Source organism: Triturus cristatus, chromosome 1_2, assembly GCF_964204655.1.
Source record: "Triturus cristatus chromosome 1_2, aTriCri1.1, whole genome shotgun sequence".
Lineage (NCBI taxonomy): Eukaryota > Metazoa > Chordata > Amphibia > Caudata > Salamandridae > Triturus > Triturus cristatus.
The window spans coordinates 649,549,425-649,567,678 of record NC_140580.1 but is presented as its reverse complement, the minus strand read 5'-3'; the positions used below and the strand labels follow the sequence as shown (position 1 = coordinate 649,567,678).

Genomic DNA, 18,254 nt, shown 5'->3' with positions numbered 1-18,254 from the left:
GGAGGCTTTGCTGGAGATACAATGTGCCAGAGGCACTGACTTGGAGTTGGGTTGCAGGACGACCTGTTGTGTTTTTGTTATTTCACTGTACAACATTAGAGCTGAAGTAGGTTTGGCATAAGACATTGTCGTCAGCACTGGCTCGCCCTCTGGCACTGATGGCACTGGTGCCAGTATTGAGGTAGCAGATACTGGCGTCAATTTCGGGGCCAGAGTAGAAGTCTGCACTGGCATTGGGTCCCAAGGGTACAGCAGGCACCGGGGATGTCCCCGCTGGCAGGAACTAGACTGAAGACCCTGGTGGTTCCATGGGGCGAAATGGGTGCCAGAAGGAGCCAAAAACACACAGAAAATTTGTAGCATGACCTGCTTGAAGTCTCAATCTGCTGCGGGGTTGATGACGGACCTGGATATTCAGTGCACATCGGGACCAACTGAGATATTGTTTCCATTGCCGGAGACTTTAAGGAGTGAAACTAACACTGTAACGCTATTGCTTCTTTTCTCTAGAGTCAGACTGGTAGGATGAGATTGAGTCTTGGTTTGTTTTCCTGTGCTTATGCTTGGACCTAGCGGAGGACTTCAATAACGAAGTTGAACAGTCTCAGAAGCGGCATCAGGACCTGGACCGAATCAGCGACTTAAGAGCCTCTCAGTCTTGGATCACCTTTGGTGCGAGATGAACATTTATTAGACAATTTAGAATCGAGTTCTAAGCCCACACTCCAAAGACACACCTGGTGCTGGTCCATGACTGACATCTGCTTCTTTCAGTCATGACGTGGCTTGAAACCTGTAGTTTTTTATGGGGATTTAATTTCGGAGAACACTTTGATATCATAGAAGTCATTGGAAAGCTGACAAAAAAGGAATGGGGCTCTAGATCCGCGTTGGAACGAGAGGGAAGAATGGACACAATGTCCTCTATCACTTATGAGACGATGTGTAGTCAGCAAGGAGCCACATAACACCTCCTTGCGGCTCACTGGAGCACTGAGAAACCTTTCCGGATCCAATTGTGCACCAGGAGACTATTCTAAAATGCTGAATCTGAAATAAGATGTATCCATCGGGATGAATATTCGGAATTGATGGCAGGGTTTAGAAAAAAGCTAAAAGAGGGAACAATAAAGCATGATTTAGTTACCTCTGCCAGCTAGAAGTTGGGTGAACTAACTAGAAGCAAGATTCTGTTCTGCTGGAATCAAATAATGATGGTTTTAAGAGGGTGTCTACAACATGAACAAAGCTGTGGTACTGTAGTATGAAAATTGGGTGATCTGTTTTCGGGAAAGAGGTTAAGGCTGATTTATTGTTTGGAGGGTACAAGGCAAAAAGTCTATTGAATGCTACAAGAAATTATAACCCGGGAGTCGAGGAGACTTGTTACACCACACCAAGCGAGTGAAAGGAACAATCCAAACTCTTTCAAAGGGGAATCATTGGGTAACATAGTGTATTTTATAACACATTTTGCCATAGAAGTTGCCTAAGATTACATTTGTTTACGAGGTTATTTTGAAAGGAGAAAGGGGCACACACACACAAACAAAAAACACAAAATTAAAGATTTAGCACTAGAGCACAGGCCTTCCTCTGGCTAAAGCAGGGATAAGAGTGATCTATAGGTCTTAGTTACAGGTTTGAATACTAAAGACCTTTTGAGGTGTGAATAGGGAGTCAGACAAAATCTTAGACGGACCAGACCTGGTGCACCTGCTGTGATTTGGGGGAATTAAATATCGACTTTCTAAAACTGAGCAGTTGAATAATTGTTGAACTCAGACTAAAGATGTGTGAGCAATGTTGCAGGAGAAAGGATGAGCAAGAGTTCTTCATCTCTACTACTTGGGTTCTAACTTTCTGATTCAGTAAGCTAGAGTTTGAGCTACAGAGAAGACCTACAGACACTGGTGGTGGAGTAAGATGTGAAAGAACTCTACAGCGAAATGCATGTCGTGCATCTGAAGCAAAGCTAAATGAAAACTCAGCATAAGGGTGCACAACCTCTGTTGTTGAGCTAACGTTGCACATGAGCTCCAGCACTGCACACAAGCTGAGCTAACAGAATGAGTTAAACCAAACACTATTATGAAGGTACAGGCTCTGTTGTAGTAGGAAGGTTAGTTGGTGGGAAGGAACCAAGGGATGAGCATTGTTGTTTTACAGTGGGATCATACGCAACTCCAGGGTGACAGAAGCCATCTGCAGTGGTGCTGTTAAGTGGTGCTTAACATGCCCAAAGTATAACATATAGGCTCTACTAATCCTGCAATAGCTGGGTTAACAAAATCCCATGTGTAGTCATACCTCAGACGTGCCACCAGTTCCTTTTCCTCCATCAAGAAGTCTAGCAGCAATTTGCTGGCATAGCTGTAGGCCTTTTCAATTTGTTCCACATATGCCCTTTCCTTCAGGGTGTAGAGAATCTCTTTGGCTACAGGGCATGGAACATCTCTGCCACACTCACGAACAACATTCAAGTATTTTCCTAGAGATGCATGCAAAAGAACATTTATTGTTTCATTTGGATCACAAAAACCAACATAGAGGGGTGCATACTTGAGATGACAAAATCCCCTCTATACAGAAATACCATTAATAACTTTAAGGAGCTAAGAAGATCAGTTGGAACACATTACGGAACAGACACCACCACATGCGCAAAAAGATGTCCTAGACATACCGAGCAACACACAAGGAGCAGTCAGAAGCGTTGAACAGCTACAAAAAATGCTCTCATCAGCAAGCAAACAACATAATCCATTCTTAAAAAAGTAAAGCTCGATCCAACCATAGTCAATGTGGAAAGAATACAAAGGCATGTGTTTAAGGTCACTGCGATAATGTATCTGGATTCAAAGGGTAATGCATAAAAGACAACACAAACAAATCAGTGTAACAATGCTTGCATTGCTAACAACGGAGCTCCTCTTCTTCTACACTAATGAGATTACCTTTCTGAGCAATCAGGAGACCAGAATGTTTTGTATAGAACAGATAAAAGTCTGGGAAGCCAGAGTGCACACATCTGCACATCCATACCAGGAACATGAAATGCCATTCGCTTGTCTGGCTTTTTTCAGATTTATTTCTTAGTGATACAAGTACGTGTTTTATATAGACAGGAAAACGGAACATGAGTGAACTATATAAAGGAAAGGGATGTAGGAACTCGGAGGACCAAAATCACCAGAGGTTCTACATCATAGCCTCACCTTTTCTGGACCAATTGGAAAATCCAATTAAAAAAAACAGCAATCAAAACTAAATAGAATTGGCTCAATATATTTTGCATGATGATTATTTTGAGCAATGGCTTTAGAACTGGATTCCACAATAGTGCACTATATGAATTTCAAGTAATAAAGGTAAGAGTAACATCTTAATGCCCTTGGGAAGTGAGGAATCCTAGAATGACAATGTCATAGTGGCTGTCTCAGCTCATAACATGCCTGGGTGGGGCGAAACAAAAGTGCGTGTGTAGGGGGGGGGGGGGGGGGGGGGGTGGGAAGCAATGAGAGGGGTGGAACGCAATCGTCTGCGGATGCAGGTCAGAGGTGGAAGCCTTTCCAGCTATTGAGAACTGCCCAATGACTAACATTCTCTCCGTGGTGAATAGCAGTGACTTTGGTGAATTCATCAAAATGTCAAGTATGAAAAGTAGAAATGTTAACCTTTGCAACAATATAACTTTGAGCAAGCAATAGCTGATAGTCAGTTAAGTTGAATACACATGAATACCCTTCCATCTGTACTAGACTGCTATCACTGACTTTTTGAAAATGTGGGAAGGCAACTCAAGCTGAAAAGCATCATTGTGCACCCGGAACACCCTCCCCCTCCACCTACCTCAAACCGAAGACCTGCTGACCTTCAGGAGACAACTCAAGACCTGGCTCTTCGACCACTAACAGCTACCCCCCCCCCCACCCCCAAGCACCTTGAAACCCCCTCGAGTATGTAGTGCGCTTTACAAGTTACATAATTGATTGAGCTAGACTGACCATCTTGAAAATACTCATTTGTGTGAAAAAGGTCCAAGATTGTCCTAAACGTCTTTCCTCAAATAAAATGAATAAAGCCCTCACCACAGACCACTGGAATGCAGGGATTGTCTGCTAGGTCTACTACTTATTCAGCACTAGTAGAGGAGGATCAAAGAAGTACTCTGGAGATTTTGGGTACATCCCTATTTGCATAATGGAGGCATGATTGGGTCTAGGTCAGCTATGAAATATCAAAAACCTTGCAAAGCTATGGCACCATTTGATCAAAAATGGGGTGAAAAAACTTCGGGAGATTAGCGGTGGGCATCAGTTTGATAATAGACACAGCTATCACCATTGATACAAACATTAGCACTGTTCTTTTGAAAGGCAGTTAGTACCACCACTTTCTCACTCTCACCTAATGTCTGAAACAACCAAGAACCACCACTATGAATGACAAATCACCACCAGCATCCAAAACCCCAACCACCACAAACAGTCACAAACTACAATTACACCACCAGAACCACCAAGCACACCAACCACAAACAACTACATACCATTTATGTGATTATCTATCTACACACACATACATATATATAGCTACACACACACACACACACACATATATATACCATGTATGTGATCAAGGTCTGTGTGAGACCGAAACACATATATATATATATATATATATATATATATTATCTACTGGCGGTCGCCAGTAGATAGTTATAGTTGGGACCGTGTTTCCATAGGAAATCTCAAAATTCTATTTTGAATAACTTTGGCGCCGGTTGACGAATCTTCGCGAAATTTTCAAAACTAATGGGGCGCTCAGCTCCTACCCTGAAAGTCTCGGGGGGATTCGTCAAGCGGGGGCCGAGAAAAAAGGGGGGTCCCAAAACGCGTTTTCCCCATGCATTTTCCCATAGGACCTTTAGTCGAAGGTACAGCCCGAACGGCTGAACAGAATTACTTGAAATTTGGCAGAGAGGTAGTCCTCAGGTCAGGGATGTGGCTTTTGCATATATGGAGTCAATCTGTTCAGTAGTTCCAGAGAAAATTGCAGTAAAAAGCACATACATATCTATAGCCGCGCACCGTGCGCTCACCCTAACGTGCGCGAGCGTAATTCTGATTGGTTGTTACATGTCAGTCAACGTTCCAATCGGTCGAAATCAGGAAGTGTCGGCCGCCATTTTGTTTGTTTTCAGTGCGAGAGTGGAAAAGGAAGGTGGCGAACGTGAAAAGGGGGCAGGGTAGAGAGTTCCTGACCCCCTAGCCTTGGTCAGGGGGTCCCTGAAGGACCCCGAAGGCAGAAAAAAACATTTTTTTTTTTAAATCGCGGGGGTGCGTGCACCGTGCGCGCATGGTGAAAAACCATTAAAAAAAAATTTAATACGTAGTTTATTGAAAAATAAATATATTAAAAAATAATAATACATACATAACTTAGCATTTAAAAAAACATACAAATTCACTGAAAAAAACATAGGTTTCACACACGTTATAGTTAGGAACTAGCATTTAAAAAACCTTGCAAATTCACTTAAAAAACCAATGAAATTCCCCCGTTATAGTTAGTTGAGATAACTATAGCTCGCGCGACCGCCACTCTATCACAAGGATGATGTCATGAGTGATGCCACTGACCATGTCATGAATGATGTAATATGTGACGTCATGAGCAGAGGATTGCGGGCGCGCGAGTTATAGTTATCTCAACTAACTATAACGGGGGAATTGAATTGGTTTTTTACCAGTGAAATATCCACCTAACTATAACATGTGTGAAACCTATGGTTTTTTAAGTGAATTTGCAAGGTTTTTTAAATGCTAATTCCTAACTATAACGTGTGTGAAACCTATGGTTTTTTCAGTGAAAATATATATATATATATATATTTTTTTTTTCACTAAAAAACCATAGGTTTCACACATGTTAAAAGAAATTTATTGGTATCTAATAGAAGCCTATAAACAACTCAATAACAAAAAGTGCTACATAAGAGTGGTAGAAAGAGACTTAAAAGAGAGTAACAATAGTTACAATGCCAAGCTGAGAATTTGGTTTGAACAGGTTTACTCAACCATGATGAATATAAATTTCTTTTAAATTGATCATCCAATAACACCAGTCTTCTACCTAATCCCAAAAGTCCACAAAAATATCGTAGATCCCCCTGGGCGTCCAATCATCTCAGCAATAGGGAGTTCACTAGAGAATACATCAAAATATGTTGACACTTTTCTCAATCCATTAGTGCAATCTTTACCATCTTATATTGAAGATACTGGAGATTTTTTTAGAGGAATCTATGATATACCCTGGGAAGATGATTATCTACTCATAACCATTGATGTGTCAACATTATACACCAGCATTCGCCATAAAGATGGCTTGATGGCTATCAAGCATTTTCTGGGGATGAGACCAATAACATTGTGGGCACATACACAAATGATCCTCAGCGTGGTTGAAAAATCTCTGACAAGTAATTATTTCCTCTTCAACGAGGAATTCTTTCAACAGATTTGCGGTACGGCAATGGGCACCTGCTTCGCCCCCAGTTATGCTCATTTGCATATGGGCTGGTGGGAGGAGCAGGTGGTCCGGTCGCAATACCACAAAGAATGGGAAGAGAATATCATGCATTGGAGCAGGTTCATAAATGACCTACTTTTAGTGTGGAAGGGCACTGAAGACCAAGCAAAATCTTTTATTAATGAACTCCAAAAGAATGACCTCAATTTAAGTTTTACGAGTGAAATCAGCCGGACTAGTGTCAACTTTTTAGATGTAACAGTGTTTATAGAGGATGGAAAAATAGAAACCAAACTATACAGGAAACCCACATCTAATAATACGCTTCTACATGCTAAAAGTTTCCACCCGGTAAATTTAAAGAGAAGCATCCCCTATGGGGAATGCCTAAGAACTAAACTCAATTGTAGCAGTGAAAAAGAAATGAAAAAAGAAATGAAAATCCTGAAAAAAAGGTTCAAAGATAAAGGGTATCCTGACAGTTGGGTTGAAGATGCCATGCGTAGAACAAATGAAAAGAAAAGAGAAGAAATTTTGTTTAGCAAAAAAGAGGTAAACAAAAAGAATGGAAAAGAAATGAATAAGGACTGTAGATTTATGACATTCTACAGCACACAGCATGAAAAACTAAGGAACATTTACAATAAACACTGGCATTTGATAAAGAATGATCCAATTTTAGGCAAATCTGTTACACGGAGACCCCAGATCACATTCCGCAGAGTGAAATCCTTTAAACAAGCCCTGGTGAAGAACACTTTGAGTAAGCCACAACAGAAGATCACATGGCTTACAAGACGCCGGGGGTTTGTAAAATGCCCCAAGTGTAAGGCTTGAACACATGGCATGAATACAGAAAGGTACCAGCAAGGCTTCAGTAGAAATCTAAAGAAAATCAGAGGCAAATTCACCTGTAAAACAGATTATGCTGTCTACGTGCTCCAGTGCCCTTGTGGCCTGCAATACGTGGGCAGCACAATCCTAGAGGTGCACAAGAGAATTCTACAGCACCTCGCCAGACATTTTGAGAAATTCCACAATAAAGATGTAAAAGGGTTAACTTACTTTGTGATTGATGCTGTGACAAAAAACTCAAGAGGTGGGAACCGTGAAAGAATTTTGAGAAAATTGGAATCACGATACATTGTAGAATTGAATTCTTAACAACCGGATGGTCTGAACATAGAAGAAGATTTGTATACTCATTTAGTCTGAATATCGAGATATTTCACCTTTATCAGTTTTTATGTTGGGTTTTAAAGTTGGGTTTTAAGATGATTTTAAGACTTGTAGAATAAATTAAATTGTATCAATAATTGTGATATGCCCACTGGGGCAATAATGAAGAGCAGCAAAGAGAGGCAAAGCCTTGTTTACGTGAGCCCACTGGGGCTTTATTGAGAAACAAAGGAAATATTTAAAATATTTCAAATTATGTATAATATTTAATTATTATTGTATATATTTGTATTTAAAAAAAGCACTTTTAAATGTATATTTTATACAGTATATTTTTACGCATGTTTTATTCAATATCGAAATGAATATTAACTAAGGCGTTTTGTCCGTTGTCGCGTGCTGCACACACAAAATAGTACAATAACAAAAAACTACAAGTCTGTTTTCTAATGCACTTTAATTGTAGTTTAGTCAAATCACGTGGGAAATAATGTAAAATGGCCGCTCGCTTCAATTTCAATTGTAAGTGAACAAGAGTGCGTTGCACTCGAAACGCATTCGGCAAAGTGGCTGAATGAAAGGATTTAAAGGACCGCACATGGCTTTGTTTTTCTTCTAAGGACCTAGAAGGAATTGACAGAATATATATATATATATATATATAGATATATATATATATATATATATATATATATATTTCACTTAAAAAACCATAGGTTTCACACATGTTATAGTTAGCTGTACATTTCACTCGTAAAAAACCAATGAAATTCCACGTTATAGTTAGATCAGGTAACTATAACTTGCGAGCCCACAATAAACTGCTGATGACGTCACATAGTACATCACTCATGACATGGTCAGTGACATCACTCATGACATCAATGATGACATCTGAAATTACACATTGTGGATTGCGGTCGCGCAAGTTATAGTTACCTGATCTAACTATAACGTGGAATTTCATTGGTTTTTTACGAGTGAAATGTACAGCTAACTACAACATGTGTGAAACCTATGGTTTTTTAAGTGAATTTGCAAGGTTTTGTAAATGATAATTCCTAACTATAACGTGTGTGAAACCTATGGTTTTTTCAGTGAATTTGTACGTTTTTTTAAATGCTAAGTTATGTATTTATTTTTTTTTCTGTTTTTTCACTATGCGCACACCCTGCGCGCACGGTGCGCTTCGCACACCGTGCGCGCGCTGTGGGCGCACGGTGCGCTTCGCGCACCGAGCACCCACGTTGCGCAGTCCATGCCGTGCGCGCCTCACCTTTTTTTACGCAGTAACATTTGTTTTTTTCTCCCTTGTGGGTCCTTTAATTTATTTAATAAATGTGATTGTTACTTCGTTATTTTTTTTAAATTATTTTTTTTGCCGTGCGCGTACGGTAAGCTTACCGTACGCTTACCCCGCGATTTTTTTTTTAAATTATAAAATTTATTTTTCGTACTTTTGGGTCCTTCTTGGACCCCCTGACAAACACTAGGGGGTCTGCAACTCTCTTCGTTGCCCCCGTTTCACGTTCCCCACCTTTGTTTCTCAGTGCGAGAGACAGAAAATGGCGGCCGACACTTCCTGATTTCGACCGATTCGAATGTTTACAGTCATGTAACCACCAATCAGAATTGAGCTCGCGCACGGCACCGTATGCGTACGGTAAGCTTACGGTAAGCGCGCTTACAGATATATATATTGATTTAAATGCTATTTTCTCAGGACCTACTGAACAGATTTACACCAGACCTACAAAAGGCACATCCTTGACCTGAGGACTACCTCTCTGCCAAATTTCAAGTAATTCTGTTCAGCCGTTCGGGCTGTAGCTGTGTCTAAAGGTCCTATGGAAAAATGCATGGGGAAAACGCGTTTTGGGACCCCCCTTTTTTCTCAGCCCTCGCTTGACGAATCCCCCCGAGACTTTCAGGGTAGGAGCGGAGCGTGGCGCCCCATTAGTTTTGAAAATTTTGCGAGGATTCGTCGACTGGCGCCAAAGTTATTCCAAATAGAATGTTGCGGATTTCCTATGGAAACACGGTCCTAACTATAATTATCTACTGGCGACCGCCAGTAGATATATACATGTATATATATATATATATATATATATATATATATACACATGTATATATCTACTGGCGGTCACATGTGATCAAGGCAATCTGGTGGCCGAAACGCGTAATGGCGTGCTGTGTGGGTGCTGATTGCCATTAAAAACCTGTGAAGCACAAGTTGGTGTCCGTGTGCTTCTTCCTCGCCGGTTGGAGGTGGGAGACAGCCTGTTGGATTTCATATATATATATATATATATATATATATATATATATATATATATATATATATATATATATATGCGCGCTCAGTCCCAGTCACATCACAAACTTAGGAAAGCACTCACGGGACACTTCTGCAGTTCTTAGGTCATTTATTGCATAGCGAGCATGGAAAACATGACGCGTTTCGGCTATGCCTTAGTCTGATGTTGTTACATATATATAATCATTGCATAACGGCTAAATGTGTAGAATAGCCTATATTGCCATTGTGGGGTTCAAGTGACATTTCCACATGTCATCTGAGCTGCATGATGGCAACATAGGACAAGGTTACAAATTGGTCATTATGTTTTTTTCATATTGCATGATTTATAAATGTAATGCTGTTTGGAAAGATTTTGAGCAGTTGAGTATCTAGTATTGCCAGTTTAGTATTCATTTATTGCCCGAGATTGCAGATAAGTTTCTCAATGTTTTGAGAAATGTCTGTTTTTGATGAGATTAATGTGCTAATATTTAAACTATTGCTTTTGATGAACTATTGCTTTTGATGAGATTAATGTGCTAATATTTAAACTAGGTTTTATACAACTATGTGTATTATTATAAATCAAACTTTACGTGCAAAGCACATTTTAAATAAATTAAAACATGACTTCTAAATTGTGCTTTTCCTTCTAGTACATTGCCACTATAGAATAGGTTTAACAAGACAAATATAGAAAAAAGTAACTATTTGCTGACAAACCATTTCACAACTGTCAAAAACCACCCATCACCATCTTGCATCAACTTTCCATCTGACACCATCACTACAAACTACTACCACCAAGCACCATCACAAGCCACCGCCACAAATCCCTACTAACAACCACTGGGAACCATAACCATTACCTTTAACCCCTATTACAAACCACTGCCACCACCATGAATTACCACCACCACGAAGCACCACAACAATGAACCACCAACTTTAACTCCAAAACCCCCACAGACCACCAGCCACATACCAAACGATCACTACCATCATGAACGACCACACACCACTGCTACACTTCCACCCCCCCAAAACTCCGCCATGAACCACCACCTTGAACTCATGCACCGATATAAATCAAGAACCTAATAGCAAACATACATTCACAGAGGAGTCCAAATGCCTTATTAGGAAACTAGGATACTGACCAGCATCTCTGAATAATGATCCAAGTTACAACTATCTATCCACGGCTGTTTTATCATAAAGTAGAAAGTCCGACTGCTGGTGTTTCTGCTTTGCGGCACATAATGTTCAAATTGCTGAAAACCTACCTAATACTGAAGGAAAAGTGCAGTCTGATAGGCTTACATTGGAATGCTGGGAAACTAGTCTCCTGCCCTTTTAATGCTCGAGGAACTTCCATGTCTCATAATGCTTTGTATTGTCAGTTGCCTTCCAGAGTCAGTTGTTTTGTGTGGTGACTGACAGAGATATAGAAAGAATGTATGAGAGTGTGCATGATTAGCTGTTTCGAATATCCAAAATAACAAACTGGCACATGCATCAACGTAGGCTTTTGCGATTCCTTAATTGCGATTATTAAGGAATTGCAATTAAGGAATTGCAAAAGCCTATGCATGTAGGAATCGCTATAAAAATAGCGATTCCTACACATTCCTTAATTGCGACTCGCAAATTGCGAGTCGCAATTAAGGAAAGCCGTCCCATTCATTCCTATAGGCCTCCAGGCCCATAGGAATGAATTGGAGATTGCATGAGCAATTTGCAAGTACCAGTAGGTACTCGCAAATTGCTCATGCAATTTCAAGGGTGCAAGGGTGTCAAAATGACACCCTATTGCACCCCTGAAATTGATCTGTGCACATATGTTGCACACACACATGCCCTAAGGGCATGTGTGTGCGCAACATGAAACTTTGAAAAATGCACAAAAGTGCATTTTTCAAAGTTTTTGCAAATTACCATGAAGTTCAACTTTATTTATGGTAATTTGCTCCCCCTATTAGCGAAATCGCTAATTTTGTTACCTTAATGCATTGCATTTAAGGAATCTCAATTTGGGATTCTTTAAATGCAGTCGCAATTTAAGTAATCGCAATTTAGAGATTCCTTAAATTGTGATTTTTGCTTTTGGGATGATGCATCCGAAATGCAAAAATACCGGTCGCAAAGGGGCAGATTCTGAGAATCTGCCAGTTTGCGACCGGTTTTTTCTTTGATTCATGTGCCTGTAAGTGATTTTGGTTTGCCTACGTAGAACAAACATACTCTTCCTACATCTAACGAATGCTGGTAGCATTCTGTTGGGGTTGATGGATTGAGAGAGAAGGCAGGCAAAATTATGATTATTGTGAAGTGACAACTTAGAGAAGAATGCACATGGAAAACTGTGTATTATTCCACAGCAGTAAGGGTGTTGATGTTTCTCACCCTGGAGCAGATGCTATTGCTATTAAGTATGATGTGTTCCAGGGGAGACACATTAATGTAGCCTTGTAAATAGGCTATGATGAAGGAGAAGCTCATTAATTTGAATACAACTAAGTTAAATTCCCATGGAGGCAACTGTGTTTCGATGAAAAGGAACACCTTCTTTAGGTTTTTCTATACGCTACAATTGTGGCAAGATGTACTTTTTGAGGTGGCAACTGCAGTTCTGATTGGGCCAAATGCAAGTGGTATGGGATGACGATGTCCTCTAGATAGGAGAATGGGCCAGGTCCATTATTTTGGTACCATATAGAGAATGCTTTCCATTTTAGTTCATAGCATGCCCTCATGAATGGGTGCTTGTGTTCCTTCAGAATTTCCATACATGCAGGTTCAAATTTCTATATAGTTTGAATTCAGGTGCCATGCTGCCAAATTCAGCAATTTTAAGTTAAGTAGCCAAGGTAGTAGTTTTGATCTGTATGGCAGTAGCTTGTGTGACCTGATAGACAGTTGAAGAAAGTTTGGTTACCATCATGCACTCTGGTGCTATTACGAATCATCATCGCCTACAAGTTGTTTAGTTTCAAAAGCAAAGTCAAAATGAGTGGGATAGGAAGGAAGGTGTGCATACATTGTCCTTGACCAACTGATCAAAAGGGAAATGCCCACTGATCCTGGCTCTAGGGCTTTGGACATTAAGTCTCTGCGTTTTCTGTTTTAAACAGTTGAGAAGAGGTCTAGAGATGGCGTACACCACTCTTTGAAGTTGTCTTGTATGACTATATCATCCAGGACTCTCTTGTGGCTATCCTTGTGGAAGTGTTCTTGTTGGTTCAGAGCACCTGAGATATGCATATGCTCTCCCTCTTACCAAACCCGGCAAAGGTCTTAGAGAAACTAATCACAGGATGCCTCACTGACCATCTCAGCAACTCACATTCAAGCCCAACCACAGTACAGAAACAGCACTTATCGGCACCTCAGACGGCATCCACATTATTCTTGACAGAGTAAACACAGCAGCCTTCATTCTCCTGGACCTCTCTGCAGCATTTGATACAGCCTCACACCCCATCATCATCAGGCACCTGCACAACATTGACATCCAAGGACTCGCTCTCTGCAGGATCTGCTCCTTCTTAATGGATAGAACAAAAGCTGTCAGTCTGGCACCTTCCTCCTCGAAAGCCCGACTCATCAACAGAGTGCCTCATGGTTCATCGCTCAGCCCCACCTTCAACGCATACATGATCCCTCTGACCAACGTCATCTGCACACATGACATCAACATCCTCTCCAAGCAAATGACACAAAACTCATACCCTCTCTTATGGGCAAGATTCCCAATACAAGAAACATGTTCACCACCTGCATGACCGAAGTCGCTAACCGGATGAAAGCCAACTGTATGAAATTCAACACTGACAAAACAGAACTAGGGATCTTCAGCAAGAACACCTCACCATGGGATTCCAACTGGTGGCTGGCCAAACTCGGTACCACATCCAGCACTCTCGCCAATAACCTCTTAATAATCTTCGACAGCAAACTGGACCTGACTGAACAAGTCAATGCCGTCCTGCTTCCAGGCCCTGAAAATACTATGACAGATGTTCAAATAACTTTCAAGCAACACTAGAAAAACTGTCACTACTGTCCCTGTCACCGGGAAGTTAGACTACAGGAACACCTTCTATGCCGCGATCACCAAGCAACTGACTAGAAGACTACAAACCATCCAGAACTTGACATCCAGATTCATCCTCAACCTCCCACACAGAACTCACATCACACCACCCCTCAGAGAGCTCCACTGGCTCCCAATACACAAACACGCTCATTTTAAACTCCTCACACACATATATTCAAGGCATTATACAACTTAGGCCTACCTACCTTCCACCGACAACCTGGACACCATCCCCCCACAGGCCTTCTACTGGCTTATAGGCCACGCATAAACAAAAACAGATCAGGAGGACAGGCGTTCACTTACATTGCTCCGAAAACGTGGAATGTCCTCTGTGATAACCAGGTTCCTGGGGCACGAGGGCGGTAAGGGGTTACTGGGCTCCAGTTGCATTCATTGGAGGTGTTCACTGCTGGTGTCCTGGGGCTATAATACTACTGAACCCCCAACCTGGATAGCCAAGTACTCCTCTATGGCACTTGACTAACTCAGGGTAGCAAGACAGAGCTGCCCAAGGCTTACTCAAACAGGTGAGTTGGGTTAGACATTCAGGAAACAGTTTACACCAGTGGTCTTGAAACTTTTTAATGCTGCGCCCCTCCAGTGAAAGAAAAACATTATCAGGGCCCCCCTTCAAAATTCTCCACAATTATTCTATTAAACTAGCAATGTTTAAATATGTTTTAATCTAGTTGATGTTTACCCTAAAATATGGCAGACAAAGAAGACCTGGGAGAAGCAGTGCCTAATTCTCCAGACGCTCGGACGTCTTCAACAATGACATCAAAGCCGGGAAGTCAAAAGGGCGGCGACTGGAAGCGGAAGAGAGAGAGACACCAGAAAAACGCGGCAAGTACAGAGTACAGGACACACAGTGTCGCGGACAAGAAGGAGAAGAGTCCGGAGGCAGGAGAGCATGAGGAAGGGGAGACTGAGGCGCAACCAAACGAGGGAACCAGCCAAACTCCAGTCCCGGCGAACGCAGGAGAAATCAGGAACACAGAGAAGTACAGAGACCAGAAGGAGACTGAAGGCAAGCACTCCCAGGATGCCACAGCTCCGAGATTTTGAGCCGTGGCTACAGGCAAGTCCTGTGTTGGGGCTTTTTGGGATTGGTGGAGGGGCCCTGACTAACTTTCCGAACCCTATAAAGTGGAGGAAGGGGCATGGAAAACCTGGGTCACACCCACCCCCCAAATTGTTCTGCACACACTACACAGATGTTGGTGGTGGCATAAATACAGAGGACATAGAGTCTCAGTGAGTATCTCTTTGTTTTATTTCCGAGGCTCATCTTTGGTAAAGCCCTGAGCGCCAACTCCGGAAAATGTGGAAATGAACTTGGTTATAGGAACTTTGTGGAACTGTGCTTCAGATTAATGGACTCTGAGTTTTCCAGGGAACAGCTAAGATTATAAATTGTTAAGATCACATATCTGTGCAACTTCCTGAATTCACAATAAAAACGTTCTAAAACTATAAATAGCAGGTCACTGGGAATACTTACTCTCTTTACAGTGGTGTCAGAAGTGGGATTTTTAATCCCTAAAGAGAGAGTAGCGGTGGCCCAACCGATCACTATGGAAGATATGGTGAAACAACTGGCGGCGGGGCAGAGACATTTACAGCCTGTGGTAAAGCAACAATCTCAAGCTGCAATACAAGACCTCGAGAACATCCAGCCTGCCCTCAAAACCCACGCTTCCTCTGTTGCCGAGGACCAACAAGTTCACAATGCAGTCATTCTTAGTTGGTTGAAGCTTTTAACAATGCTATGGTCCATCCGAATGTTCCCAGTTCCATCCTCCAAAAGTATCAAGTGGTAGAAGACCCTTATTCATTCTTTACTAATTTTGAAAGGGTAGCATCCATGGCATCATAGCCCTGTGAACGCTGGAGTCAATATACTGCCCCACTTCTGTTGTGTGATTTAGAGGCGGCTTACCAGGCTGCTTACCCGGCAGGAATGACTTCTTATGATGAAGTAAAAAGAACAATACTTCAGTTATTCGGATGTGATACTGAATACTATCGGGTTCGCTGTCAAAGGGAGAAGTGGAGCCATAATAACAACCCTAGAGCCCTATTTCATAGGTGTATGTAAGCAGGATCTGCTTCTTATGGTTAACCACCCTTTTTGCTTGATGTAACACTGTTTTTGACTAGTTGACTGGGATCCTGCTAATCAGGACCCCAGTCTATCTGCTTTCTCCCTAAACTGTTATGATATGTACTTAGGTACACTCCAGATTGGATACTGGGGTACACTTGTCAGTCCCTAGTATACAGTACAGATGTACCCAGGGCATAGGTACCCCAGAGGCCTCCCATGGGCTGAAGCATGTATTATGCCTTCCACGAGAGGCCATGCAAAATGGAACTACATGCTTGTCATTGCAGCCTGTGTAAGTTGGTGCATGCACCACTTACTTAAGATATAGGTTAACTATATCTAAGGCTCACTGCACTTAAAACCTATAAGTCTCCCTTATAGCAGGCCTTTACAATCCTGAAGGCAGGGTGCTTGGTTCTAAGTGAGAGGGTGCCCCTGCATGAGCAGGACACCCCTGCAGCCTACGGAGTCTATTCTCCTGGGTTGTCAATGAAGCATGTAAGGATAGGTGGTGTACGCACTCAAATTTATGAGAATGTAAGCAAAGTTTTTGGTATGCGTGCAGCGTTGCAATATGCTTGCGGGGCATGTGATTCCATATGTGAAAAACCAGGTCGGTACATCGACATCTTTTTACAATCATTCGTACAAAACTGGCAAACCTATATTGAAGATACTACAGATTTTCTACGAAATTTGCAGACGATCAAAAATCTAAACACAGAGAACTGGATTCTATGCACCATTGATGTGGTGGCATTGTACACGTCCATACCACATGCCAATGGAATTGAGGCAGTCGAATGGGCTCTACTGAGAGAAGAAAATGCACACATACCTAAATGTTTTATCTTACAATTGCTTGAGTTTTGTTTATAAAACAGTTATTTCAGTTGGAATGAAAGGTTTTATATACAATTGAATGGCACTTCAATGGGCTTTCCGGGAGCACCGTTTTACGCCAATACGTACATGGCGAAATTTGAAAATGACTATATTTTGACAGACCCAATATGGAAAGAAGGTTTGATATTCTTCCGACGATTCATCGATGACATCTTCCTCATTTGGAACAAATCAGAACCAGCCTTAAACAATAACATACGGACATTAAATCTAATAGACTCCAGAATACAATTCACCCATACCATTAGTCGAAAAGCAATTTTATTCTTAGATGTCTGGATCGACATTGAACAGGGTGAAATACACACCAGCGTGTATAAAAAACCAACAGACAAAACAACGCTCTACTATTTAGCAGTTTTCACCCTTCTTCTTTAATTCGGAATTTACCAGTTTCCCAATTCTTATGAACTAAACGAATCTCCTCAACTAACAAGGCTTGTGAAGAAACCTGGCAACAGCAAATGAAGAATTACACATGCAGAGGTTACTCGGAAAAATTGCTCAGAGAGCAATTAAACAAAGTCAAAAGTCGATCGCGTGATGACCTACTAAAGAAGTCTCCTAAAAAAACCAGCACTCGCACAGTTTGTGTCTAAATATTCCACCGCATCCATGACTATAAAAAAGATCATACACAAACGATGGGATCTACTTGAATCTGAGACAGATTTCAAAGGACTATTCCTGCAAAAACCACTGTTTGCATACACAAGAGCACAGAATCTGAAAGAGATGCTATCCAGAAAAAAGAAACCACCAACAACTCCAGAATCCTCAACCAAGATCAATGGAACACACAAATGTTGGAATTGCATTCATTGCAACAACGCAATCACAGGAGACGCTCTATTACACCCACGAACGGGTCACAAAATCAAAATCTCAAGCAGCACGACATGTAATTCCGAAAACGCAATTTACACCATCAAATGTCCATGCGGATTGCTGTATGTCGGAAAAACTGAGAGAAAAATGAAAATCCGATTAACAGAGCACAAAAGTAAAATACGCACTAAAAGCACCACTTCAAGTTTAGCAGTACATTGGGATGAAGCATGTCATCAAATCGCTCAACTTAAATTCCAAATCATTGAAGAAGTACAAAAATTTCC

The 18,254-nt window shown here is 41.4% G+C and overlaps 1 protein-coding gene across 1 annotated transcript in view; it reads right to left on the bottom strand.

Annotated features, from left to right (window-relative positions):
• The window catches only part of TUBGCP2 (tubulin gamma complex component 2), a 257,023-nt gene that overhangs the window by 144,365 nt on the left and 94,404 nt on the right, over positions 1-18,254 (bottom strand). The window contains exon 10 of the mRNA XM_085608073.1: positions 2,311-2,491. Coding sequence (XP_085464199.1) covers positions 2,311-2,491 — 181 coding nt within the window. The remainder of the gene's footprint in view (positions 1-2,310; positions 2,492-18,254) is intronic.